The sequence below is a fragment of the Meles meles genome, chromosome 6 (genome assembly GCF_922984935.1).
Source record: "Meles meles chromosome 6, mMelMel3.1 paternal haplotype, whole genome shotgun sequence".
NCBI classification, from domain to species: Eukaryota; Metazoa; Chordata; class Mammalia; order Carnivora; family Mustelidae; genus Meles; species Meles meles.
In genome coordinates this window covers 18,958,120-18,985,546 of record NC_060071.1, presented here as the reverse complement: position 1 = coordinate 18,985,546, position 27,427 = coordinate 18,958,120, and the positions used below count along the sequence as shown (strand labels likewise).

The 27,427-nt window shown below is 41.8% G+C and overlaps 1 protein-coding gene across 1 annotated transcript in view; it reads right to left on the bottom strand.

Moving 5' to 3' along the window:
- The window catches only part of ASB7 (ankyrin repeat and SOCS box containing 7), a 50,634-nt gene extending 23,469 nt beyond the window's left edge, over nucleotides 1-27,165 (bottom strand). Inside the window, exons 1-4 of the mRNA XM_046009647.1 lie at nucleotides 26,612-27,165; nucleotides 26,354-26,448; nucleotides 18,760-18,881; nucleotides 16,304-16,565 (exon numbers count right to left, since the gene is read on the bottom strand). Of these exons, the coding sequence (XP_045865603.1) occupies nucleotides 16,304-16,514 (211 nt within the window). The 5' untranslated portion in view covers nucleotides 16,515-16,565; nucleotides 18,760-18,881; nucleotides 26,354-26,448; nucleotides 26,612-27,165. The remainder of the gene's footprint in view (nucleotides 1-16,303; nucleotides 16,566-18,759; nucleotides 18,882-26,353; nucleotides 26,449-26,611) is intronic.
- Nucleotides 27,166-27,427: the final 262 nt, after the last annotated feature.

The window sequence follows — 27,427 nt, the reverse complement described above, 5'->3', positions numbered from 1 at the left end:
CATCACAAAGGATACTGGTATGTAGTTTTCATTTCTTTCAATGTCTATTTGGTCTTGTAACGGGGCACCTCAAACCTTACACAGTTTGGAAGTATTCCCTCAAAGAGTCTGGGAAGCAATGTTATTGTTTAGTCTTTCAACATTTTAAAATAATGCAACAGAAAAGGCAGCTGGGTCTAAAGTTTTCTTAGTGAAAAGTTTTATTTATGAACTAAGTTTCTTTGATATAGAACTGTTCAATTGTTTCATTCCTCCTTGGATCAGTTTTGGCAATTTATGTCTTTCCTGGAATTGGTCGATTTCTTCTAAATGGCAAAAAGGTGTTTGTTATATTCCTATTACCCTCTCAATGTCTGCAGGATCTATAAACAGTTTTCCCATGCTTAGTTCTGGTTATGTGTTTTCTCTTTTGCATTCTTCATCAGTCTGGCTGGAGATTTAGCAATTTTGTTGATCTCTTCAAAGAGCCAATTTTTGCTTTTTTTTGTTTCACCAATTTTCTCCATCATTTGCCCATTTTTAATCCCACTGATTTCTCATCATTCACTCCTATTCTTATTTTGGGTTTAATTCCAATGGAACATAGAAGCTGTTCCAATACAGCCCTCTTTACTCTCTCCTTCTTTGTGCCACTGCTGTCGTATATATTACATATCTATATAGATGGTTTTTTTTTTTTAAGATTTTATTTATTTATTTATTTTGAGAGAGAAAGAAAGAGAAGGAGAGCACGAGAGAAGTGAGGTGAGGAACAGCGGGAGAAGCAGACTCCCCACTGAGCAGGGAGCCCGACATGGGCTCAATCCCAGGACTCCAGGATCACACCTCAGCTGAAGGCAGGTGCTTAACTAACTGAGGCACCCAGGTGCCCCCATAAGCAGTCTTATGCTTGTTTTATTCTGTTGTCTTAAAGAGATGAAAATGGAGAAAACGCATTTATACTGCCTATGCCAGCATGATTCTAAGGGGGCTCTCCGAAAATCCCTGCCTCTTCAGGTCCATGCCTTTGTGTACCTCTCCCCTTGAGCTTTAAGCAGGACCTGTGACTTCCTTCTAACCCAACAGAACTCGGCAAAGGTAATGAACTGTCACTACTGTGATTGTGCTATGCTATATGAGGTTCCATCTTGCTGGCAGACTTGCTACAGTGACTCTCATTGCTGACTTGATAAGGTGAGGACTGCTAGCGGGAAAGCCCATGGGACAAGAATCAGCAGGTAATCTCTAGAAACCACAGGAACCTCCAGCCAAAGGTCCACGAAGTTGTGGCCCTTAGTCCTGCAAGCACAAGGAAACTAACCTGGTAACAACCTGAGTAAGCTTGGAAGGAAACTTTTCTCCAGCCTAAAGATGAGAACATTCTGGCTAACACCTTAAAAATACAGGGTAATAAATGTGTGTTGTATTAAGCCATACGTCAGCGTAATTTGTTACACGGCAACAGAAACAAATACATCGTTTTTTAGATATACCCAAGTAATTACTTTCACCAGTGATCTTTATTTTTTTGTATGAAACACAATGGACAGTTTTGCTAGATACAAACTTCTGGATTGACAGGTTGTTTTTGGCAATCAGACTATGTCATCCTGCTGCCTTCTGGCCACTGCTGTTTCTTATGTGAAATTAGCTGTTAATCTTATCAGGGAATTCTTATACATGAGTTACTTCTCTGGGTGCTTTCAATATTTTCTCTTTGTTTTTGGCTTTCCATAGTTAGACTATTTTGTGTCTCAGAGTTCACTGAACTTTTCAGATGTACAGTTTAGTATTTATCATTAAATATCAAAGTTCTGGCCATGATTTCTTTAAATATTTTTTCTGCCTTTTTCTCTCCTCTCTTTTCTGGCTCTTGCATTAGGCTTCATGCATATGTCAGTATTCTTGATGACATCCCACAGGTCTATGGGCTCCATTTTTTTTTTTTAAACTTCTTTTTTCTATATGTTCTTCAGACCAAATAATGTTTCTTGATCAATTTCCAAGGTCACCAATTTCTTCTGCCAGTTCAAATCTGCTATGAATTGCTGTAATGAATTCCTGATTTTGGCTATTGTACTTTCAACTGGAGAATTTAAACTCAGGGACATACACATTCAAAGATATATAAATTCTGGGGCACCTGGGTGGCTCAGTGGGTTAAAGCCTCTGCCTTCGGCCCAGGTCATGATCCCAGGGTCCTGGGATCAAGCCCCACATCGGGCTCTCTGCTCCGCAGGGAGCCTGCTTCCTCCTCTTTCTCTGCCTGCCTCTCTGCCTAGTTGTGATTTCTCTCTGTCAAATAAATTAAAAAAAAAAAAAAAGATATATAGATTCTATCTCTTTATTGCTAGCTTCTATGATGAGTCACTGTCATCGTGTTTTCTTTAATTCTCTGGGCATGGTAACTGTCCTTAGTTCTCTGAACACAAAATGGCTGCTTTGAAATTCTGTTAACTAAGTAAAGCACCTGGGCCCCTTCACAGACACCTTCTATTAGCTGGTCTTATTTCCTGTGTCTGAGCTATCCAATCCTGTTTCTTAGGCATGTCTCACAATTTTTCTGCAAACTGAAGGTTTTAGGGGATATTGCAACAACCCTGGATTAATGAGGAACACCTTAAAAGTGAGGATGGGGTGGAATGCTGCTGCTGTTCGTTTTAATGAAATGCTCAGACCAATTATACAAAATCTGTGTTCTCAGCTGTATCCAGCCACTTATGTCTCTGCTCAGTTGTTAATATTATTAAATTCTGGCTTCTAGGGGCCACTCCTAAGAATAATTTATGTTTGGTTAAGATAACTATTTCTGACCAATGACCGGTCAGAGGTTGTGCTTAAACATCTTGAAGTAGCAAGGCCCCTGCACTTGGGCAACATGGTTTGTGGACAGGCCGAGGTGGACATTCAGTCATCAGGGAATTTAGGAGTGTGCCCCAGGTCTCATTTCCTGGTCTCAGGTTCAGCGAGAGAGGAGCAGATAACCGGGGTCCTCTCTGGCCTTTCTTACGCATGCATGTGGGGGCACCTGGGTGACTCAGTGGTTAAAGCCTCTGCCTTTGACTCAGGTCATGATCTCAGGGTCCTGGGATTGAGCCCCACATCGGGCTCTCTGCTCAGCAGGGAGCCTGCTCCCCGCCCCCCCTCCTGCCCACCGGCTTGCCTCTCTGCCTACTTGTGATCCCTGTCTGCCAAATAAATTAAAACCTTAAAAAAAAAAAGCATGCATGTAGCCTTCCAAATTCCCAGTACGTAGAAGTTGAAAGAAGCCTAAATGGCTGTCTCCTTCTCCAGGTCTCCTATTAAATATGAGGGTCCTGTGTTGCTTGCCCCAACCAGTACCGCAGCCTCAGGGAGCTGTGTTGTTGGCCCTTCCAGATTGTTTGTCACCTAAACTGACACCACTGTTATTTTCAACGATGCTCCAAGCACAGGGCACTTTCACTGAGTGCTGAAAGCAGGTCAGCCCACTGGCAGCAAGGAGACTGCTGGCTCTCATGATAACTGCCGCAGAGATTGTAGGGGGAAAGGAAGGGCAGATGGGGGCAGCCCACTTTGGGTTCAATTTCTTCTTATTCAAGTTTCTTACGGTGAAATTTAGATAACTGACTTAAGATCATTCTTCTTTTCTACCAGAAGCATTTAAAGTTATCAATATCTCTCTAAACGCCACTCTAATATATCCCATAAACTTTGATATATTGTATTCTCATTATCATGCAGTTCAAAACACTGTTTTTAATTGCCAAACATCTGAGGCTGTCCTGGATATTCTGATAAACTTCCACTATAGTCAGAAAACATATTCTTATAATTCTTCTATTTCTTATAATTCTTACAGAATTCTTACAGTTTCATAAAATTTACTGAGACTTCAATGCAAGCATATCATTTATCCTGGTGTTCTATCATTCTAGTATTCACACATGAAAAAAAAAGTATATTCTGAAGGTGTTGGGTGCAGTTTTCAAAGATACCAATTAAGTCAATGAGCCTGATATTTTTCAGATTTTCTCTAGTTATTGATTTCTTTATCTAGTTATTCTATTAATTGCTGAGAGATATAATAATTTGCAACTATGACTGTCAAAGTCCACTTTTTCCTTTAATTATCAAATTTTTGCCTCAAACTGGACTTTCTTATGATGTACACATCTATGATCCACATTCCTCCTGATGAATCTGTCTCATCTGTCACTGTCTTTCTTTATTTCTGGTAATAGTTTATGTCTTAAAATAGGTTTTATATGCTATTAACATAGCCATTCTGGCCTTCACTTAATTACCATTTGCACAGTATATCTTTACTCATTTATCTACTTTCAACCTATCTGTCTCACTACAGTGAAAGCGCACCTCTTGTAGGCAGCATTTAAGTGAGTCTTGTCTACTCCTTTTAGACAATTTCTAGCTTTCAACTGGAGTGTTTTTTCCATTAATGTTTAATATAATTATTGCTATAGTTTAGGCTTACCATTTTATTATTTGTTTTCCATTTGTTTCCTCTATTGTTCCCCTTCTTTCCTTTACTGCCTTTTTGTACTATTAGACCATTTTTTAACATTTCATTTTAATGTCTCTATTGACATTTTGGCTATACATCTTTACTTTTTTTTTTTTTTTTTAACTGGTTGGTCTAAGGACTGGAATATATACCAACCTGATCAAAATCATAACCAGGATTTATACAATGTACAATTATATTATATGCATCCCATTTGCATTTAAAAGGAAAATCCTAAAATCAGGAAAATACACATATAACCATTATACCCTAGTTTACTATACCTGTGATTACTCTTGAAAAAGTTTTGGGAAGCACCAAATGCATTTAGCAAAGTTACATAAGAAAAGACATTGCTTGGAGGTCTAAAACATAGTTATGTATTGTGTTGTAAGTATTAACACAGGAAAGAGAGGCAAAAGTGATGGAGGAAAGCAATCTAGATGATCACCTAAAACTTTGCTAATAATTCACCACAGAATAAAAAGTTGGAAGGTCAGATGGTATAATGTCTTCAAACAGGATTTCACCTAGAAACGATTTTTTCACTAATGAAAAATTGTGAATTTAGTAAAGCAGCAATGGGAAAAACAAAAAAAAACAAAACAAAGGAAAAAAACCCAGCATTCCATGATAGCTACTCTCAACACTGATGTTAGACTTGCAGCTTTTCTTCTATACCTTTTAAAAAATTACATATAAGTGCAGTCATAGTCTAATAACTTAATATTTGTTTGGGCATGAGAATTTTAAAAATTTTGTGAAATGAAGGGTGAAATTTTCAGACAGAAACAATCTCTTCACTTAGGATGGATTTCTTGAAATAAATTAATTAGAAGAAAATTTACTGGACAAAAAGATCTCCCAATTCTAAGGATCTAATATATACTCCTAAACTGCTTTCTCCAAGTACTTTCATCAATTCCTACCATTTTCTGTTTTATCACACTTGGGATATCATTTGCAAAATCTTTCATTTTTGAAAGGCTAAAAATAATTTCTTACCACACTGCTACGGATTTCTTTGATTCATCCCTTATCTCCCCAACTTACTTTCATGTGTTTTCACCATGAGGATTTTACCTACGATATCAAGAGGAGCCCTGAGATGCTTTCCTTAGGTTTCTATGGGGATCTGCTCTACAGATTTAACTTCTAGAGCTTCAACTGACTGTCCTTCAGGTAAGTGACATAAACACTGAATCTGAAGATACATGAAAACACCTAAGATCAGCGTAAAAAGGATCTTAAGATTATTTCTTAAGGTTATTTTCTTAAAATGTCCAACATGATCTTAGAATTTTTAGAAAGATTCCAAATGGGAAAGCGAAGAGGAAAATAATAATAATCATGGGTTTCTTATAATTCCCACTATTACAATACAGACTCCTCTGCATAACAGCATACTAACCTGGTCAGAAAGATTATCGGGATTTCTACTGATATATTATTATATGCGTTCAGAAACTCTAAAATTTGCGTTCAGAAACTCTAATACTTCTGGGCATCATAAAACCCTAAGTATTCATTTTTTTTTTAAAGCTCTCCTCAATTTCTTTCTTTTTTTTTTTTATTTTATTTATTTGACAGAGAGAAATCACAACTAGGCAGAGAAGCAGGCAGAGAGAGAGGAGGAAGCAGGCTCCCTGCTGAGCAGAGAGCCCGATGCGGGGCTCGATCCCAGGACCCTGGGATCATGACCTGAGCCGAAGGCAGAGGATTTAACCCACTGAGCCACCCAGGCGCCCCCCTAAGTATTTCTTTTGAAGCATGATATCTGAAAGTGCAGGTACACCTTGTTTGACTGTTTTGTGCTTTATCACACTTTTTACAAAAGGAAGGAAACCTGCATCCTTGAGCAAGTCTTTGGGCACCATTTCACCAACAGTATTTGCTCACTTCATGCCTCTCTCTGTCCCATATGTGAGTAACCCTCACGGTATTTCAAACCTTTTCATTATTGTTCTATTTGTTCTGCTGATCTGTTACCAGTGATGTCTGATGTGACTATTGTAATGGTTTGGGAGCACAATACACTGTAACCGCATGAGAAGTGAAACTTAAGCAATAACGATCAGCCATTATCCCATCTCTCCCCATCTCCTCAAGCCTCCAGATTCCTTGAAACATAACAATATTGATATTAAGCAAATTAATAACCCTAAATGGCCTCTAAGTCTTTAAGTGAAAGCAAGAGCCATGTGTCCTCTCACTTTAAATCAAAAGCTAGAAATGATTAACTTAGTGAGAAAGGTGAGTCAAAAGCCAAGATGGGCTAAAAAGTAGGCCTCTGGTGCCAAACAGTTAGCCAAGCTGTGAATGCAAAGGAAAAGTTCTTGAAGGAAATGGAAAGTGCCACTCCAGTGAACCCATGAATGATAAGAAGGCAAAACAGCCTTACTGCGGATATGGAGAGTGTTTCAGAGGTCTGGAAAGAAGACCACAGCAGCCAGAATATTCCCTTAAGCCAACGCCCAGTCCAGAGCCGCCCTAACTCACTCTCTTCAGCTCTGTGAAGGCTGAGGGATGTGGGGAAGCTGCAGAAGGAAAGTCGGAAGCTAGCAGAGGTGGGTTCGTGAGGTTTAAGGAAACAGGCCATCTCCTAACATCCAAGTACAAGGTCAAGTAGCAAGTGCTGATGGAGAAGCTGTGGCCAGTCATCCGGAAGACCCAGCTCAGAGAATTCATGAAGGGGAACACACTAAACAACTGATTGTCAACGTAAACAAAACTGCCTTCTATTGAAAGAAGGTGCCATCTAGGACTTATCATAGCTAGAGAGGAGAAGTCAACACCTGGCTTCAAAGCTTGAAAAAGACAGGCCAACTCTTGTTAGGGGCTAGTGCAGCTGGTGACTTTAAGCTGAAGCCAATACTCACCATTTCAAAAGTCCTAGGGCCCTTAAGAATCATGCTAAATCCACTCTGCCTGTGCTCAATAAAGAGAAAAACAAAGCCCAGATGACAGCACAGCTGTTTACCCAGGGTTTACGGACTATTTTAAGCCTGCTGTTGACACTGACTGCTCAGGAAGAGAGATTCCTTCCAAAATGTTACTGCTTGTTGACAATGTAACCGGTCACCCAAGAGCTCTGATGGAGGTGGACAGTGAGGTTAACACTGTTTTCATGCCTGTGGTCACAACATCCATCCTCCAGCCAATGGATCAAGAAGTAATTAAGATTTTTAGGTCTTATTATTTAAGAATATCTTTGTAAAGTACAGTTGCCATACACAGTGATTCCTCTGATGGACCTAAGCAAAGAAAACTGAAAAACCTAGAAACAATTCACCCTTCTAATTGCCAGTTGGCATTATGATTCACAGGAAAAGGTCGAAGTATCAACATGAACAGGAGTTTGGAACAAGTTGATTCCTACCCTCATGGATGACTTCTAGGAGTTCGAGACCTCAGCAGAGTCAGTAACGACAGATGTGGAAACAGCAGGAGAACGAGAATTAGAAGTGGAACCCGAAGATGGGACGGAGCGGCTGCCATCTCACGACCAAGCATGAGTGAATGAAGAGTTGCTTCTTAGGGATGAGCAAAGAAAGTGGTTTCTGGAGATGGGATCTACTCCTGGGGAAGATGCTGTGAAGACTGCCGATATGACAACCAAGGACTTAGAATGTGACATAAACTTCGTTGATAAGGCAGCCGCAGAGTGAGAGAGGATTGACTCTAATTTCGAAAAGAAGTTGTGGGTAAAATGCTATCAGAGACAGAGAAATGGTTTGTGTTAGGAAGAGGCAATCGATGTGGCAAACTTCACAGCTGTCTTATTTTCAGAAATCTCCAGTCACATCAGCCTTCACGACCACCACCCTCATAAGTGGGCAGCCATCAACATGCAGGCAAGACCCTCCACTGGCAAAAGGACTAGGACTGGCTGAAAGCTCCAGTGATGGTTAGCTAGCATTGAGCAATGAAGTCTTTTCTAGTTAAGGCGCGCACGTACACGCGCACCTACACACACATTTTATATATACATACATATAATTTTAGGGGCACCTGGGTGGCTCAGTGAGTTAAGTGTCTGACTCTTGATTTTGGCTCAGGTCATGATCTCAGGGTCCTGAGCTCGTGCTCTGCAGGGAGTCTGCTGGAGATTCTCTCTCTCCCTCTGCCCCTCCCCTGCCGGCATGCATTCGCTCTCTAAAATAAGTAAATAAAAGAAAGGTTTGTATATACTTTTTAAACATAATGCTATTGCACCCTTCACAGTCTCCAGTACAGCGTAAACAGAATTCTTCTACGCACTGGGAAACCAAAACTTCACTGACTTGCTTTGCTGTGATACTCACGCCATTGCCACCATCTGGAACGGAGCCTGCTACACCTCCTGGGCATGCTGGCCAAGCCGCAAAATGTAATTTACCTGCACAAACTTATGTCTCACCTCTGTGAGGTCTACCCTGGTAGCTACTGTTAACATGTAGCTACTGAGCCCTTGAAACATGGCCATTCGGACTGCAGCGCTGAATTTTTAAATTTCATGGAAACGTAAACAGGCCAGGTTTCAACAAGAAAGAGAGCCTCCCCAATTTTATTTTTTATCCGCTCTGGAATATAGCCAGTATCAGCTAACCACGTCAAACTCGCTCCTTTTCTCACTGAAACTGGCTTCCTCCCACAGCGGCCACCAGTGTGGCTTCACATGGCCGCTCCCTGACCAGGCTTCCCCGGTGGTCACATGGCGGGTGCCACGGCTCGGTCACCCACTGCCTGTTATCTCTGAGTGTTGTTAGCGCCCTGTGATCACTCATTGGTGGTTTTACTGTGCAGATTGAACAGTGGTGAGTGGTCTTACTAAACCTCTATGTCCTGCTTTGTTGTTGTTGGTGGTGGTGGTGGTTTTTTAATTGCATTTGGTTAACTTTCCCCTGCTCCTTCAACCAACAGTAACCTGTTCTCCCTCAGGCCCCAAAAGTCTGTTATCTTGATTCCTTTTCCCTGCCACTGCATGTCCAATCGATCTATCCGCAAAAACTGTTGCCTCCCCTTTCAAAACCTACCCAGAATCTGAGCACAGGACTGCTTCTCAACACAGGACTGCTACTGTCTACACTGAGCCACTGGCAATTCTCGCCTGAATTATTCCAAAGCTTCCTGATCCATCTTCCCGTTTATCCTTGGCTCCTCTACACGACAGCTTTCTCAAGCCAGATGAGCCCTTCAGGAAGTTCCCCTCATTCTTCAGTTGAGAAGCCTGCGATGGTTTTCCATTCTGCAGGTCCAAAGTCTTTTGAACCTTCAAGGGCCTGCAGACCACGTCAGCTGATCAGACGGTCTCTCTGACCCAGTCGGCCCTCTCTCCCATTGCTCTGCTCTCACTGTCATCCTCCTGGCTTTTTCTTCAAAGTGCTAAGTATGTTCCCATCCCCGAGTGTGTGTGGCACTTGCCTGTTTCCTTTAACATTTTTCTCCCAGATATTCTCATGGTTGGGTCTTCCTTTCCTGCAGGGCTCAACTCCAAGGGCACATTGGGAGCCTTCCCTACATACTTCATTTAAAACAAAATCCTGGGGCGCCTGGGTGGCTCAGTGGGTTAAAGCCTCTGCCTTCAGCTCGGGTCATGATCCCAGCATCCTGGGATTGAGCCCCGCATTGGGCTCTCTGCTGTGCGGAGAGCCTACTTCCTCCTCTCTCTCTGCCTGCTTCTCTGCCTACTTGTGATCTGTCTGTCAAATAAATAAATAAAATCTTAAAAAAAAAAAAATTCCTGTGCTTCTCTATCCCTTCTCTGCTTCATCTTTCTTCACAGTGCTCATTGCCACCTGACACTGTCAATTTCCTCCACTTAGAAATGTGCCGTGGCAGCAGGGACTTTAGGCACTGCTATGTCCCCAGCCCTCAGAACGGTGTCTGACACACAGCAGGTGCTCAATAAATATGTGTTTAGGGTCGGGTGTAGGCAAGTGAGACCATAGTCCCTATCAGGCAGCAGGGACCCACCTGCTCTTGCCTCAGATCTCATACCTAAGATCACATACCATCACCAGTAAGCTTGCTAAAACACAAATCTGTCTCCACCACTCCTGTCAAATGGCTCACCATGGTCCCTAGAAATCAGTTCTGGATATGTTTTCATCATAATGAACTCTTCTCAGTTCCTAAAACCAAAGTGCTCCCCTTCTCCTTCTGCCCTTCACAGTCAGTGTCCTGTGGGTTTCAAATAATCCCACATCTCTGTCCTTCCAGTGCCCCGTCCCTGCCTCGCCTTTCAAGCCCTCAAGTCCTCAAGTCCAATCATGCTTTCTCTAGGAAACCTCCTTCCTGGCTGCCCCGACGTCCACCCCTGTAACAGCGGGGCCCCTTTTATACGTGGCACTCAGGTGGCTCTGTTGGAACTGCACTGTCTCCTTATAGGCCATACACAATCATGGCTAAGCCCATGGGTCTGAATCCTAGCTCCAGTACTTATGGGGTGAATGGCCTGGCACAAATTACTTCCCAACCTTTGGCTCAATTTTCTCAATGGAAAGGCTACTCCTGATCCTTATAGAATGGCTTTGAAGAATTAGGCTAGTGCTAAGTGCAAAGTAGTAAACGCTGGCTCTAAATCTAGACACCCACCAGTCTATGAAGTGCCAGACGGCTAGCACAGTGTTTGCTCACTCTGTATCTCAGTGCCTGGCCCGGAGCCTGGCATATGGTAGGTGCTCAAGAAATATTTGCTGAATCAATATATGAACATGTGATTTACGGAGTTCACCAACTGGCCAACTCATCTGTCTATATGAATCCTCTCTCCACTCTCATGGAAGGGGGGAGTAAGGAGGGGAGAGGAAGTGAACCTCTGTTTCCTGTGGGTTATTCTGCTCACTTACCCTTTTGAATCTGACTTCATTTCACCTTGCTATCCATCACGAAAGAAGCTTATTAGGACAAGGGGGCTAATCTGACTGGAGATGTTCAAGCTCTTGAAGAAACTGTGGTTTCAGGAAAAGAGCAGGTGTGGTGAAGTCAAGCGCTTTTCTGATCCCACTACAAGGCTGGCCCATGTTCAACCACTATTTTTCAAGAAAGCATCAGTCTGGTCTCCGTAAGGCTGGGGAGCAATCCTTTCAGATAGCTGACACTTGTCTCCTCGCTCTCTCACTGAGACGAATCGGATATGGGTTCTGCCCTCAGAAGTTCCAGACTAACAGGAGGTACACTGAATACCGCAGGAATTAATTACTGGCTTTGTGATACGAGCTGCAGTAAAAAGGTAGAGAATAACATCCCATAACAGGTCTGGATGGCAAGAGATTCCCCTGAGGAAGGGGTGTGACAGAGAAGTGGGGGTGAACGAGGGGAGTGTGGCAGCAGCGGGGTGAGCTGGGGGCCTCGGCAGGTCCTGCGCAAAGGCCTCTGAGCTCAGTGAACGTGAACGAACACAGAGGGGCTGCGGCTCGGAGGTGAAGCTGAGACCTTGCCGGGCCATGCAGATCACAGGAAGGGCTTTGACTAGTACCCTAAGAGAAGTGGACAGCTTTCAGGGATAGATTTTAAGAAGGAAATATGTGCATTTTCATTTTTTATCACGGATCACTCTGTTCAGAGACGGGCTGGGAGGGGACCAAGACTGGAAGCAGAGATGGAGAAGAGCATAGCGGGCCTCGTTCCCTTCCCCCGAGGTGGAGGAGCGCCTCCGATGGAAAGAGAGGGGAAGATCTGGCAACTGTTTAGGAGGAAGAAAGTCAAGGGTGATTTCTCTCAATTGCTGGCCTCACAGGCTGTGGTGTGAGCCATGAACGTACAAGAGGCTTACCTGGCAGGTGGACACATGGGTTGCAAGGTCAGAAGGCATGCCTAGGCCAAACACAGAGCACCCCGAAGCATGACGCGTGGCCAAGGGGACAAGGGAGGAGGAAGTTCCTTCTTCTGTTAATGTTTCCAAGCTGATACATAACGTGCTAAGAAAAAAGTATACCCCAAACCTCCTAATTCTGCCACGGTAACAGGAGTGATGGTACTCTTCAAGAACTAAAGAGAAGCTTCTCCAAAATATTTAGTTCTGTTGTTTTAAAATGTTATGCGAAAACGTAAAGGGCTAAAACTGGCCAAGACATCCTTAAAGAACGAGAGGTCTGACGCCCTGCCCCCACCTCCATCCTCTGGAAATCAAATCTTATCACGGAGCGATATTAATTACAACAGCTACCATAGAGACTCAGGGTTCCACCAACAGACACTAGACTCAGTGGAACCACACACACATGAAGACTTTATATCTGAGCTGGAATGACATAGCAATGGGGACAGAAGGGATGATTCAGGCTACCTTTATGGGGAAAAAATATGAAATTGTACCTGACCATCTCATACCATACACCAAAACCAATTCTATACATCCATCCAATTCATCTGTCCAATACGTCTACCTAATTCTGGACAGATTAAGGACCTAAACGCCAAAAAACTTTTTAGAAGAAAACACAGGCAAATGATGATCTCTGGGTATGACAAGATACAAAAAAGTACAAACCAGGGCACCTGGGTGGCTCAGTTGGTTCAGCAACTGCCTTCTGCTCAGGTCACAATCCTGGAGTCTAGGGATCGAGTCCCACATCGCGTTCCCTGCTCGCTGCTTTGGCAGCGAGTCTGCTTCTCCTTCTGACCCTCCCCCCTTCTCATGCTCTCTCTTTTAAATAAACTCTTAAAAAAAAAAAAAAAGCACAAACTATAAGGGGAAAGAAAAATAAAATTCACCTATGTTAAAATGCAGACTTCTGCCCAACAACATATAAACACGACCTCAGAAATGTGAAAAAGCTAAAGACTGAGAGAAAACTGGTGCAATGTAGATCTAACAAAGAGTATGTGAACAATTCCTACAAATCAATAGGAAAAGGACCAGCAAAGGAGCCCAGTCTTGCCATGTTTTGTTCCTCAAATATCATTCCTGGGGGGAAAAAAGAGAGAGCAAGAGGCCAGCAAATGACACAGAGAAAGGGCAAACCATCTGGTGACACATTCCTGACAAAGGCCAGGGAACAGGCACTATCCCACCTGGTCAGTAAGGACAGAGCCATTCTAACCTACTTCGGAGAACAATTTGTCGAAAATCTATGAAAAAAAAAATATATATATATATATCTATATCTATTTATTTAACATCCCTTTGATTTGGCCGTTGCACTTCAGGAATTATCCAAGAGATAAACTCTTTCACATATGTTAAAAAAGAAAAAATGAGTCAAAGACATTCTCTGTAATAGATTCTTGTAGCAGAAAAATAAAAAATCAGAATGTCCAACAATGGAGGCTAAGTTTAAAGAAATTACATCCATGCAACGGAATCTGAACATGTCAATACAGTGACAAGGAGTTATCACTTAGCTGAACTGCTCTGTGAAACAAATCAAGATGCAGAACAGACTATTAACGAAAAAGGAACAGGCTAGAAGGTGGAGGATGGACAATTATGTACACCTATGATCTCTGCAGGGACGCCACAGAAAGCAGGAAGATGGACCGCCTCTGGGAAGGAGACTAAGGGAGGGGAACTAAAGGCATTTTCCCCTCACTGAACAGTCCAAAATACCTTTTGTTTGTTTTTTAACCACATATATGTACATATTATATTCTCAACAAATAAAATTTCCTGCCATTCTCAAAAAAAAAAAGAATGGTTTAAGCAAATGATAATATGCCCATACTAATAAAATATTATATTTAGCAGCTAAAAAAAAAAAATCCACAGAGTAAATCTACATGTATTACGAAACAGGCACGGGTTTTGGGGGGTAATGAAAATGTTCTAACATAACTTATGGTGATGGATGGCCAACTCTATAAATATACTAAAAGCCACTGAACTGTACGCACATTTTAAATGGGTGAATTGTAAGGCACAGGAATTCTACCTCAATAAAAGCTACTAAAAAATATCTACATACACACACGTGTGCACACCCTGCCCCCAGCCACACAAAGGGGAGGGTGGGTGAGGAAATGCGGTCCAGGCCAAATTCGGCCCACCATTGGGTTTTATAAAGTTTTATGGGGACACAGCTACACTCCTTCATTTCCAAATTGTCTATGGCTGATTTCATGTTATAAGGGCAGAGTTGAGTAATTATGACAGAAACAGCTGGGTTTGCAAAGCCTAAAATATTTACTATCTGGCCTTTTACAGAAAAAGTTCGCCAACACCTGATATTAAAAAACAAAGACCAAAACAAAACAAAACAACACAAGTTATATAGCTGAGTGAAAAACAACTGTAGGAAAATAGGGTCAGTATGATATCCTTTACGTTCTAAAATCACACACAACACGACATGACATATTTTCAATGACTACACATAATAGTGGCAGGAAACAATCCCCAACTCATACCTATGGTTACTTCTGAGAGGGGACAGGCAGAAAGGATTGGGAGTTGGGCAAAGGGGTCTTTGGCTTTATTTGTAACTTATCTGAAAATTGTTTTATTTAAGGAGACAATATCACCTGAGTAATTTTTTTTTTTTTTTTTTTTTGGTTAATTTTTTAAAAGCAAGGCTTGTAGCAGCAGAAAGTAACAGGACTAGGTTGGATTAAGACTACGAACTCTGATCTTGGTAAGCACTGCCAGAATTTTAAGTGTTCTGATCCTACACCTACCTTTCGGTTTTTTTCCAAACTTTGTCCTGTTGCCTTCCCTTTGGAAGTGAGCTTTCCAAGGTTCAAGGTGAAATGAGGTAGGGGCAAGAGGAGAATGAGGGCTGGAGGGCAGCTACAAAGGAGGGGGACAGCGAATGGCTGGGCCCTGCCCACAGTCCACTGTTCTAGGGATCTAGTTCCTAGCAGGGGCCCCTGGGATGTGTGAAGACTCAGACTCAGGCCTAGCAGTACCCTGCCAGGGCTCCCGCTCACAGCCCTCATATTCCCAACTTCGCACGATTCACAAGGCCCTCACCAGAGAGCCCTGGGGCTTCTAGAGACTTCTGTACTTCAAGGAGTTTACAAGTTTGCTTAATCTTATAACACAGTTCACCTTAAGAATGAAACTAACTGATTGTGTCAAGGAGCAATTCAGGCCCCAGAAGGGCACGTGTGGAACGTGAGTCCCAACAACACTGCTCATGCTGTCATTACAAAGATCAAATGGGTACAAATGATAAAACACATAGAAGTCCATCTCTGGAAAAGAAAGTAAGCAGAAATTCCACTGGGAAAAAAGTCAACTAGTTTAGGGCAGTTATTACGGTTACTATTAATTATGGAAATTGTTAACTATGGGAATGGACAGTTTTTTGAAGCAAAAGCATAAAATGCCAGAGGTGGTCTCCAACTCTGTGTATTTACACAAAATGAGACATCAACTAACCTGTCTTCTAACCTAGAAACTACGTACAATTCTGGAAAAGATAAGAGTTCTAAAACAGCAATAAAAGAAATCATCCAAAGGTTTTTTTAAAGGAAGTAAATTCAGAAGACAGGATACTACTAAGGTCATGATATTTAATTTAAAGGGACCTGTGGTAGGTCTCTGCAAGCAATTACCAAAGGGGAAACTTGTGTAACTCTCCAATTGTGGGTCCCACAGCCACTTCTGCTTCTGAAACAGTGTAACCAGATAAAACCAAGGGTTGCTGGGAAAACCTGATTGCATTTAAACTACAGGGATGGGGGGAAAAAGCACAATCACCAGGCTGCTCTCTCAAGCAATCTGATTTTGAACAAAACTCCGCATAATTGCAACAAACCTTCATGAAGAAAAGGATAAGAAGTTGGGTGCTAATCAAAGAGAAGCATTAAATGTTATATACACGGACACATGTATTTTAAACTAAATAGAATTTAAGTTTCTCCTTGGCAAAAAAGGTTTGCCTCCGGTAAACTCACCTCCATGTTCTAGAAAGACTCGAACACATCTTTCCTTCCCTCGTGCTGCAGAGAAATGAAGCAGGGTCCAGCCATTCGCATCCCTGCCATTGGGAGAATAGCCTTGTTCTAGCATCTTCCGGACTGTGTGAACATCCCCAGCAGCCACTGCAGCCTGAATCTGCAATTCTTCCTGGAGCTCAGGGTTCCTTCGACAGTGGTGGTGTAACATCCTAGCTGAGTCCGTTTTTTACAAAGGATTCATTAGGTCACAGGGAACAGCCTTTGAGGGGAAGCAGAATTCATGAAAGTTAGAATACGTGCTCCTCGTGCTGTGACTGTTAAACAGCACAGGATTTTTTCCATTGTTAAATCACGTAAATCCTAGTAATGACAGTCCACCCTACTACAACTAATTAACATGCACCTGTTATGACCAAATTTCCCTAGGAATATAAAAGATTTCAAACAAAAAGCCAGGCATAAAGCCCTGGATTGCTGAAACAGGACAGGTCTTCTGCAGTCTTTTGAAAACTCAAAGCAAAGATCCCATGAGCACAGCAGCAGCATTATTTCAGGTAGAATGGAAGATGATGTTGGTCAGCTAGAAAATGGGAGACAGCAGAGGAATTGGGATTTGTTTGATTTCCCTAAGGCACAGAGTTATAAACCACTCAAAGATTCTATCACAGATCCGTGAGAGAATACGGGGTATCAAGGGGACAATTCATAGACTATGATGACTACAGACCTTTAACTATGAGAAGCAGTTAAAAAAAAAAAAAAAAGTAAAAAACTTTAGGTGAGTCCCCTAAAGTATTTAAACAATATTTTATTTTAGCCCCAAAAGGTGAAAGGTTTGTGGAGGGAGGCAAAAAGGCAGTGGGTGGGGTAAATTAAAGTAAAATACACAGACAACATGTATTTTTTCCTTTTAATTCTTTTTCTCTTTCTGTCCTCCCTACTCTGTTATTTGATGCACGATTAACCATCCCTCTTTTTCTGCCAGGTGTCTTTTCCACTTTTCTAATTTCAGGTTTCCAGAAGTTTGCCTCTGTAAATGTGCAGAGTACCAAGATTACACAAAATATGTAAACAGTGTAAGAACTGAAACAAGCTGTTGATTCACCACGTGAAAAAAAATCATTTTAAAGAAAAAGGAGTGTACTGAATTTCTGCACTCCCTAAAAGATCACAAAAGAGGTATGCACTCAGACTCAATATGAGATCTCCTTCCTGTGAAGAAGGAAAGTCCAAATTGAACTGTGAAAAGTGGTCTCTTACACATGTGTGTGCAAAAACTTTTGCAGTGCATTTTTAAGCTTTACAGAAGCTTATGGAAGCTTAAACTAACTCGCTTCTAAGAAGCCATTCCATCTGGGCTAATTTTAAGGAATAGATTAGACTCATCTCCTAATTAGTAGGCTTCCATTTCTAAAAATAAAGAGTTATGTGATAAAGTCCTTTAAAGACATTTTGGTCTCCTATGTAGGTTAGACATCTTGGGATAATCTTGTTACCAATAATAATTTATCTTGTAAAATTCCTCGTTATAGATTTGTACCAAGGTAAACTTAAGCCTGACCTAGGTCAAATCATCATAGCTTAAGAGTTAAATCAAATATCCTATGTTGTTTTATTCATTGAAAATGGTTATTTTAAACTCTTACATATTACTATTAAGTAACATAAAGGGAGAAATTTCCTGATAATTTGTTTTCTTAATAAACATGATTTCCCCCTTATCTCTTTACTTGACTACTTTTTCAATCAGCACTATAAAATTAAGTCTCTTAGAAATTTTAAAACTGAGAATCCTTTTGGAATAGGTTTTTGCTTATTTTTAGGATTATAAGAAATGTTGAAGACCATTGGAAAAAATTAATGAAAACTACTACTACTTGGGCGCCTGGGTGGCTCAGTGGGATACTTAACAACACCTAAACATAGAAAAAAAAGTCTTAAAACTAACAATTGGTAGTTATCAAAAACTTACTGCAGATAGCACATCTAATAGTGAAACAGCATATTTAATAATGAAAATAATGCCTAGGGGCGCCTGGGTGGCTCAGTGGGTTAAAGTCTCTGCCTTTCGCTCAGGTCATGATCCCAGGGTCCTGGGATCAAGCCCTGCATCGGGCTCTCTGCTCAGCAGGGAGCCTGCTTCCTCCTTTCTCTCTGCCTGCTTCTCTGCCTACTTGTGATCTCTGTCTGTCAAATAAATAAATAAATAAAAATCTATTTAAAAAATTAAAAAAAAAACTACTACTACTATGTGCTCAAAACAAGCAGCTTCAGATTATTTTTTTTTTAAATGAGACAATTATCTTGGCACTTAAATGAGGTCTATTACGCAAGATCCAATCAGTATCAAAGCAAACCTGGGTTTTCTTTCAGCAAGTGTTGTGCTTATGCGTTAGCTGATTTGAAGGAAAAGCAAGGACTGCACAAATGACTGATGACCCCCAGTCACTAACCTTATGGAAGAATGTCCCTTCTCCTGATACGTGGATTGCCTAATAACCATTGTGCACATACAGCATCGTGAGGAGTAGGCTCAGAGTGTGTCCAGCTTGCGGCATGAATGAGCTTTCTTAACCTAAAGACAAATACCAGTTATGGAAGATTCCTAAAAATAATAACAATCAGAGCTGCTGCACAGTCTACCTTTGGACGAGCTTGAATTTTAGCACTTTACGACAAACTTTCAGAGCAGAGAAAGAACTCAGATCAGCTCTTAGAGAAAAATCACCATGGTACCTACGTTAATCTCCAAATTGGTGGAGAATATGGTTTATTTTCAGGAATTTTTTTTCCCTAAAAGGACAGTTTTTGAAAAAGAATAAAGATAATAAAAAAAAAATCACACATTTGGAATTTAGATACAAACACAGGTTCTTTTTGTTGTTTGCTCTATTCACAATATATTTTCAGACTTGCTTCATCTCAATTACTTTTTAACGGACACTGTAGGCGCTTGCTCTTTCTAAACAGGACAAAAATGAAAGCGTGTGTTCATTCAATACAGTAGGTGGCCAGGTCTAAAATGGAATCTATGACAACTAAAAGGAGATTATGTCTTTCAATGCTGGTACTTCATACACCCAAAAAGCATTATGCTAACCATTTTGAAATTGTTATTCCTTTATGCATACATCAAACCAGGTAAAAGATCAACAACATTTCTTGCCAGCTTCCCCACATGAATTTTGAGAAAATTCTCTCTTCACCTGTAAGAAAAAGGCTCCTTCTCCATGTAAATTAAATCCTAGGTCTGCAAATACCACTAAGGTTAAGAGCACATGCTAAGTGACTTCACACACTACACTAGAATCACTCTAGAAATTACTTACTGGGAAAACGGCCACCCCTTTCCCATCGGGTGGGTGTGCTAAGCCCTGTGTCACTTAAGCAGGAAAGGCTGGGCCACCTGGCAACTTGACATGCTTTTGGGAAGACTGGCAGTCACAGTGCTGCCGGGTGCTCACCAGAATTTTCAACCCATCCAAATCAGGATAGTCCACTTGGACCCTTTCCTTTCTCCCCACCCTTTTTTTCCCTTGTCAAACTTCTTCCAGGAAGGCCAAAGAGTTGGTCAAGATGCACTTGGAAATAATACTTGACTTAAAACTGCCTATCATTTCTAAAAAAATAAAAAATAAAAAAACGAATGAGACATGATCGGGACAGCCCCTACAAGGCAAGCTGCAAAAAATGCAGAACTATCCTTGCAGAAATGCCCAATTCCGGGGGGGGGGGGGGCACAAGAAAAGAAATATACAAGACGGGCCTGGAGCATCTCACTGTGCCAAAAAGAAATTGATCAAAGAAAAATGGCAGTGATGGGGATGTGTCACAGGAACACAGGAGCCAACAAATAGAGCTCTCGATAGCCAAGATGAATAATTTGAATGCGATAATTCAAATACTACTGGATTCTAACCCAAAGTATAGAATATCGTTATGCCCATATTGCTATCACTGGTTGAATAAATAAAGGAGGGGAGGAGAAACAAAATCTGCGCATCATTCCAAAGACCTGTGTAGATTCTCCCTACTCAAGGAGGTAGTGCATAACTCCCCTCCCCCTTAGCGTGGGCCATGCAGAGCGACTTCCAATGAGGACAGCACGGAAAGGGAGGCAAAGAGCAATCTGATGGTGAGAAACCTGAAAAACACTGCCTGAGCGCAGTGATCGAGGTTACAGCAGCAGTACCAAGTCATGTTACTGGTATGATATGATGAGAATGGCAATTTACCTTGGTGGTCTTTCTCTCCAAAGCCCATAATCTCAGACTAATTGTGAGAAAAACACCAAATTCCAATGGAGGGACATTCTACAAAATACCTGACCAGTACTCCTCAAAATGTCAAGGCCATCAAAAACAAGGAAGTCTGAGAAACTTATCATGGCCAGAAGAGCTTAAGAAGACAAGATGCCTAAATGTAATGTGATGTCCTAGATGAGATCCTGGAACAGAAAAAAGGTATTAGGTAAAAGCTAAGGAAATGTGAATATACTACGGATTTTAATTAATAATACTGTTCACTATTGGTTCCTTAACTGTGACAAATGCAGCTATTAATATAAAATGTTAGCGGAAAGGGCGCCTGGGTGGCTCAGTCGTTAAGCATCTGCCTTCGGCTCAGGTTGTGATCCCAGAATCCGGGGATTGAGCCCTGCATCGGGCTCCCTGCTCGGCGGGAAGCCTGCTTCTCCCTCTCCCACCTCCCCTGCTCGTGTTCTCTCACTGTGTCTCTTTCTGTCAAATAAATAAATAAAATAAAATAAATTAAAAAGATGTTAGCGGAAACACGGTGTGGAGGAGTTTATGGGAATTCTGTGTTATCTGTGCACCTTCTTCTAGACGTGCAAAACTATGCTAAAATAAAACATCTGTTTAAGAAGTGCAAACTGAGGGTCTCCAAGGACGAACCTCCAGCATTTTCCACAAATGAACAGGTGATTATTTTCTACATGAGCTATATTTGCATTTCAAAAATCAACACCACTGGATGCCTTATTTCCAAGAACACCCAAGAAGTGGAGATGGCCCTCCATGGTTTCGAGCCTTTAAGAATCCTTGCTCTTACGGGCTCCCATCTACCTATGGCCACTTCCATGAAGGCAGGGGAGTATGTGTGGAGGAGGAGATGCAAGATAGGGGTGGAGAGAATATGAAATGGTATTAAAGATAGGGGTGGAGAGAATATGAATTGGTATTAAAGATAGGGGTGGAGAGAATATGAAATGGTATTAATTTATTAATAATATCAAGAAAAGGCAGTGCTAGAAGATGAAGTGACTATTTCTCTCAACAAGAAAGGTGCACACACCACAGTAACTTGTGAGAATGCTGTACGGGCTCCTTCAGTCAGACAGGTGAAAGTTCACTGAGTGCCTGAGTTTGGCACACTGTTGAGCCTTGGCCACTGGTGTTACCTCTTGGTAGAACTTTAACAGAAAGTTATCGGGGCACCTGGGTGGCTCAGTTGGTTAAGCGTCTGCCTTCAACTAAGGTCATGATCCCGGGGTCCTGGGATCGAGCCCCACGACAGGCTCCCCGCTCAGTGGGGAGTCTGCATCACCCTCGCCCTCTGCCCCTCTTCCCGCTTGTGCTCACTCTTTAGCTCTTGCTCTCGAATAAATAAAATCTTAAAAAAAAAAAAATTCTGCATCCTCAAATTAAATCATATATACCCAGAAATGTTAAGATCACTTTTCTCTTTTCTGACAATTCTAAGTGCTATAAATAATAACCATAGGTTTAAACCGGAAAAGCACACTTTACATGCATCAGTCTTTCCTGGAAAAAAAACAGGCACACGTACCATGCATACAGCTTCATCCCTTAAGTTATGAAGGGCAATGACTTATTACCAAGATATCCATTATAACAGTCCAAGGCACCAGACAAGTAATAAATTTTATCATGGTGTTTTGCGAGTTTGCACTTAACAGAATTTAGCTATCCACATGTGAATAATTTTTTTTTAAAGACTATAGAACTGAAAAAGGAAATACACAATCCAGTGCTAAAGGTGTCTATTAAAATTCACAGAGGAAGTCCAGAGATGAGGAGATGGAAAAAGTTCATTTCCCCTCCAGGGGAAGTTTGAAAATCTGAGAACTCCTGGAAGTCACCCATAAAGCAAAAGAATATGGCCATGGAGGCAACTTTCTCAAGAAATATACATGAATGTGAGTTGTTTTAAAGTAAAGACTCAGAATGACTAAAATTTGGAAGGTGCAATCTTAGAATTCCATTTCAGGTTTCAGTCCAAAAAGAGAAATAAACATACAAGCAAGGAAGACTTCAGAATTACATCCCAAAATGAGCCACCTCCCCAACGTGTATCATTTTGGGGAAAGTGTGTTGGGATTGTTTGGGGAATGCGTGTTGATAGCAGGATAGTGTGTTGAATAGTGTTTGTAAATTTCACAAATCCATCTTTTTCAACTCTCCATGGTGTCAAAAGAAAATCAACCAGGCCTCTGAGCTTTTACACTGTTGACCATACTCGAAACTATAAATTTCGGGATTAGAATGTTACCACTAAATTCCATAAAGATGCCAAGTGAACTGCATTAAGTTGAAACCAAGTTTCTTGCTGCACATAATTAAAAGAAGTTTATATTCATAGAACAGAGCGAAGCATAAGATAACCATAAAACAAAATATATTTAAGACCTGTCTGAAATTGTAGACAACCTTCACTAGATCTGCCACATGTCTCCAGTTTCCTTTGGCATACACGATTAGTCACTAATGGCTTTTTGCATATTATTTTCACTAAAAGTCCACACATTTTTGGATTAAGTGATACAAATTAGAACTGTGCTTTCAGATTTCACACCAACTAGAAACAAGATAACAGCTTGCTACTCAAAAAAGGAAATAAGCATTTCTTTGTAGAGAAAACAGAGCTACAGGCTGGTATGAAAATAAAATCAGCAACTCCAAGGATAGTGGCTCTGAGGGAAAAAACCTCCATGGGCTCACAGGTCCTGGATGGCTGCAGGAACACAAGGCCCAACGTGTGCCATACCACTGGGGTCTATGTTGACCAGAACTATTTGTATGATCAAGAGCCTGGACCCCAAAATAAAGTAGAAGTGTTTTTTAGTATCACTCTGCATAGTTAGCATGGTGCTCATGTTCTAGAACAAGTAAGGGCATTCCTATTTCCTCCAAGTTGCTGGGCCTCCAGGTAAAGCAAGGATGTATTATAATGCATAACTTATCTACAATTCTCACATGATTTGCCTGCTTTGGCAGCACATATACAATTCTCCTATGATCCAGAAGAGAAACCAACCATTTTCACAGAATGTGGAAGAGGCAAGAGAGGAAACTGTATAACTCACTTAATCCAGGCTCAACTCAAAGCGTAAATCACTTAAGTACTGTAAAAGAGGAGGTCTTGTCAATATCATCTTAGTAACTCGCGGTCTGGCACGATCATCTTAGCAGCCTCATAGTACTGAAGAAATTTGTAAGAAAGGAGACAATCATTCTCTACTGAGGGAGTGTCTTCAGTTGCTAATAAAATGAAAGGCTGTAAGTCAGATATAAGGTACGCTTGTGTAAACTTTATCTGACTGAAGACTTTCTAGGAATGGTATGAATTTCTACGTTATCCAAGCTAAATGTGAAGAAAATAAATATTATATGTAGCATAATTTGTTTTTAAAGATTTTATTTACTTGATGGACAGAGATCACAAGTAAGCAGAGAGGCAGGCAGAGAGGGATTGGGGGGAAGCAGGCTCCCCACCAAGCAGAGGGCCTGATCGATGTGGGGCTCAATCCCAGGACCCTGGGATCATGACCTGAGCCAAAGGCAGAGAGGCCTTAACCCAGTGAGCCACCCAGGAGCCCCATATATGTAGCATAACATTAAGCAACTGAATGGTATCACTTCAGGTATAAAGACAAAACTATGGCGCCATAGCAACCTCAAAGGGCATCACTGAAGATCTTTAGTTAAAATCAGTTATTCTCCCTATGTGACTATAAATCTATTTTGGTTATCAAATAAAACAGAATCTTCACCTTTCTTTTTTCCTGTAAATACCCATGTACCTGGCAAGAGAATTAACAGAAAGTTAACTAGTGGGCTGAAAAATATAAACTGTCTTAACTGTCCATGTTGGCAAATAATTACCCAAATAAAACATTTTAAATGTTCAGCATAACCTAGACCAAACACTTTCAGTCATGCTGGTATCTGGAACTAATGCCAACAATTTATCTATTATCTATCTATTTATTCCCTAATCCTAGAAAAACTGTTAAAAGCTGAGGCAGGATCAATGAAATATTATTTAAGCAATGAGAATGATCTGGCTGGCAACCAGGAGAAATCAGTGTCCTTTCTGTACCTTCCATGCTTGACTTGCCACAGACCTGCTCTCTTACCATCTCGGGTGATAACATCCCTTGCAAATGAAAACACACTAGAGTTATATCTAAAGTAGAAAAAATGTTTAAGTGAGAAGGCCTGAATAGAAAATACATAATTCACTTTTCCCTTAAAAACATACTTCATATCTGTTAACATTAAAAAAAAAAAATCCTAGTCATCATTAAGCATCTCTCTGGCGATTTGCATATTTAAATAAAGAAAATTGCCTTTAACTTTATAGACTCCTGGCTAGTTTCTACTGAAATGAAGTGGACCCTATTTCAGGCTGCCCTAAATGTTCACCATGGAAGTCACTGCCAGATAGTGATTTTCAGTCTCATTCAGTAGCAAACACTCTCCCTTTGGTGTCCAGTTCCAGCTCTCAAGAAAACACAAACCCTCAAAGCACTTAAAAGTATCTTCAGCAATGTCTTCGCAAGTAAAAGAATCAGGAAAGGCATTAATTTATCCTTGTAGAAGGCAGAAAGTCCAGTGGAACAGAGTAAATCAAAAATTTCCTAACGTCTACTATTTTAAGTACTTCTTTGCACCTGAAATTCCCTAAACAATCTGAGATATTAAAGTAACTCTGAGATTAACCAGTCACTTTATACCCCTGTTATTGGATGGCAGAGAAGTCATTCACTCCACTAATTTCTGAATTAACTCCTAGATAATTTCCCTGACCTTATTCCCTCTTTAGGAATTACATGAATGTCCTAAACTTACCTTTAGTACATTTTCAGAGGCAGCAACAAAATACAGCGGCAGAAATGGGATCACATGAATGAGATGATTAAGTTTCAGTCTAACAAATTATCTGTAAGGGTTTTTGAAATGAAAAATCTTATCTATTAAGAGTGCAAAAATAAAGCCCTAGATTCTAAACACACCAAAACATTCCTGTTTGCAAACTCTTGAGTGCCAAATGATTAACCTAATAGCGTATAAAGTTTTGTAAGTTCTAGAAAATCAAAGGTGTAACAAATATTATATTTAAAAGTTTCAAAATCCATCCATATCTGTCACACAGAAACAGGAAAAGCCACAAGAGTTAATTACATTCAAATGCTTCAGAAGCAAATACTGCTTTCAAACTATCCACACTATCCAAGAACACAGATTCACTTTTCACTAGAAAAGTCACATTTTCCGAAACTCATAAATTTCAAGCCACTACTGTACTTCTTCTACCGAACCCCTGTCAGTTAGTTAACTCAAATGATTTTTTGACAGAGGTAGAGGAAAGGTGATAGGAAGACATAAGGGGAAAACGGAAAATTGTGGTTTAATTAAAAAGCAGAGTCATTCAGAATTAACAAGCAATTAACAAGGAACTGAGAATTCCTATGAGAGTAAGATGTGGAGGGGCTACAAAAAGGTCTCAAAGTCTCAGAGCAGAGTAAATGGTATAGTGCACCAAAAGATAATGCAGAAAACGGAAACACAACGTACAGAGAGAAAGGGGAAAATAGATTTCTGAGATAAAGAAGTTATTAATTAAAATCTTAAGGATCAGGCACGGGCAGTGTTATGTTTTTGTTGGGAAACTGGATGCCAGGAAAGAGTTACATTTCCAGGTAACTACGCTGAAAATAAAGCAATGCTTAATGAGGTAGGGGCCAGGAATAAACAATGGGGGAGGGGAGGTCTGGCTCATTACCTTTAAAGAGGATGCTGGTCAGAAGCTCTCTGCTGCTTCTCTGGTGGGTGGCTTGACCCCTTCCAGCTCTCTCGTCTCTTCTAGCCGGCTCAGACCTAGAAAGCAAAAACCAGTGAGTGGTGCAGTGACCCAGGGGCGAGGAGGAGGGGGCTTCTGAAGAAGGGGTAGCAGAGAAGAGTGGTAAGGGCAGACAGGAAGAAGCAGTGATTCTCACTCTCAGCCAGCCCCCTTCCCCTCGGGGGAGGTAACTGACTTTACCTGTCTCTTCAGCAGCCGCTTCTCTTCCTCCTTTCAGCCTTCTCCACACTCACCAACTTCTCCATTGAACAAACACTCCAGGCAGGGCCGGACACGGGTGATCCTGATCCTTCTCAGTGCCTCACGGCCCCAACCCGGCGAGCATCCGGACGGTCGAGCAGAACTGGGGCGACGGTCCTGACCGCCAGGCAGCCTCGGGGCAGGGGTGCAGGGAGGAAGTCCCGGCTGGAGTGGGGGGGCAGCCCGGGTCTGAGAGCTCGGAGCAGGGGCTGCCGCGCTCGGGGCCGAAGGCTCCCAGCTACGGAGGCACACAGGAGGTCTCGGAGCAGCGAGGTCCCGGGTCATACAGGGTCCTAAGTGCCAGCCGCGGGGGCTCCAGGCAGGGGGCTTTCGGGATGCACTTTGCACTGGGCCACCCCCGCCCCCTCCCTCCAGCACTTTGGGGTCACTGGGATGGGACCAAGCCTTCAGCAGCCAATCAGCGGCCGCATCGGAGCCTGAGCCCGGAGCCGTAAACCAGGTCCGGGGTGGGTGGGGGTGGGGGGGGTGGGGGCGACTTGGTTGGTTGGTTGCTTCCTTCTCTCCTCCTTACCCCGGGCAGCCCCCACCCCTTGCCTGCCGTAAAGCCGTCTGCGCATTCGCGACAGTTAGAGGAGGCGTGCAGCTCGAGGTTGGGACTCGTCTCCGATTGGTTTCACTCACTTCCCCCTCGGCTTCCCCCCGGTGGCTTCCGATGCTCCGCCCCTGGCGGAGGGACTCCATGCGGTTGCTAAGAGACACTGCACGCCGAGCTGGATCTCTGCGCATGCGGAGGAA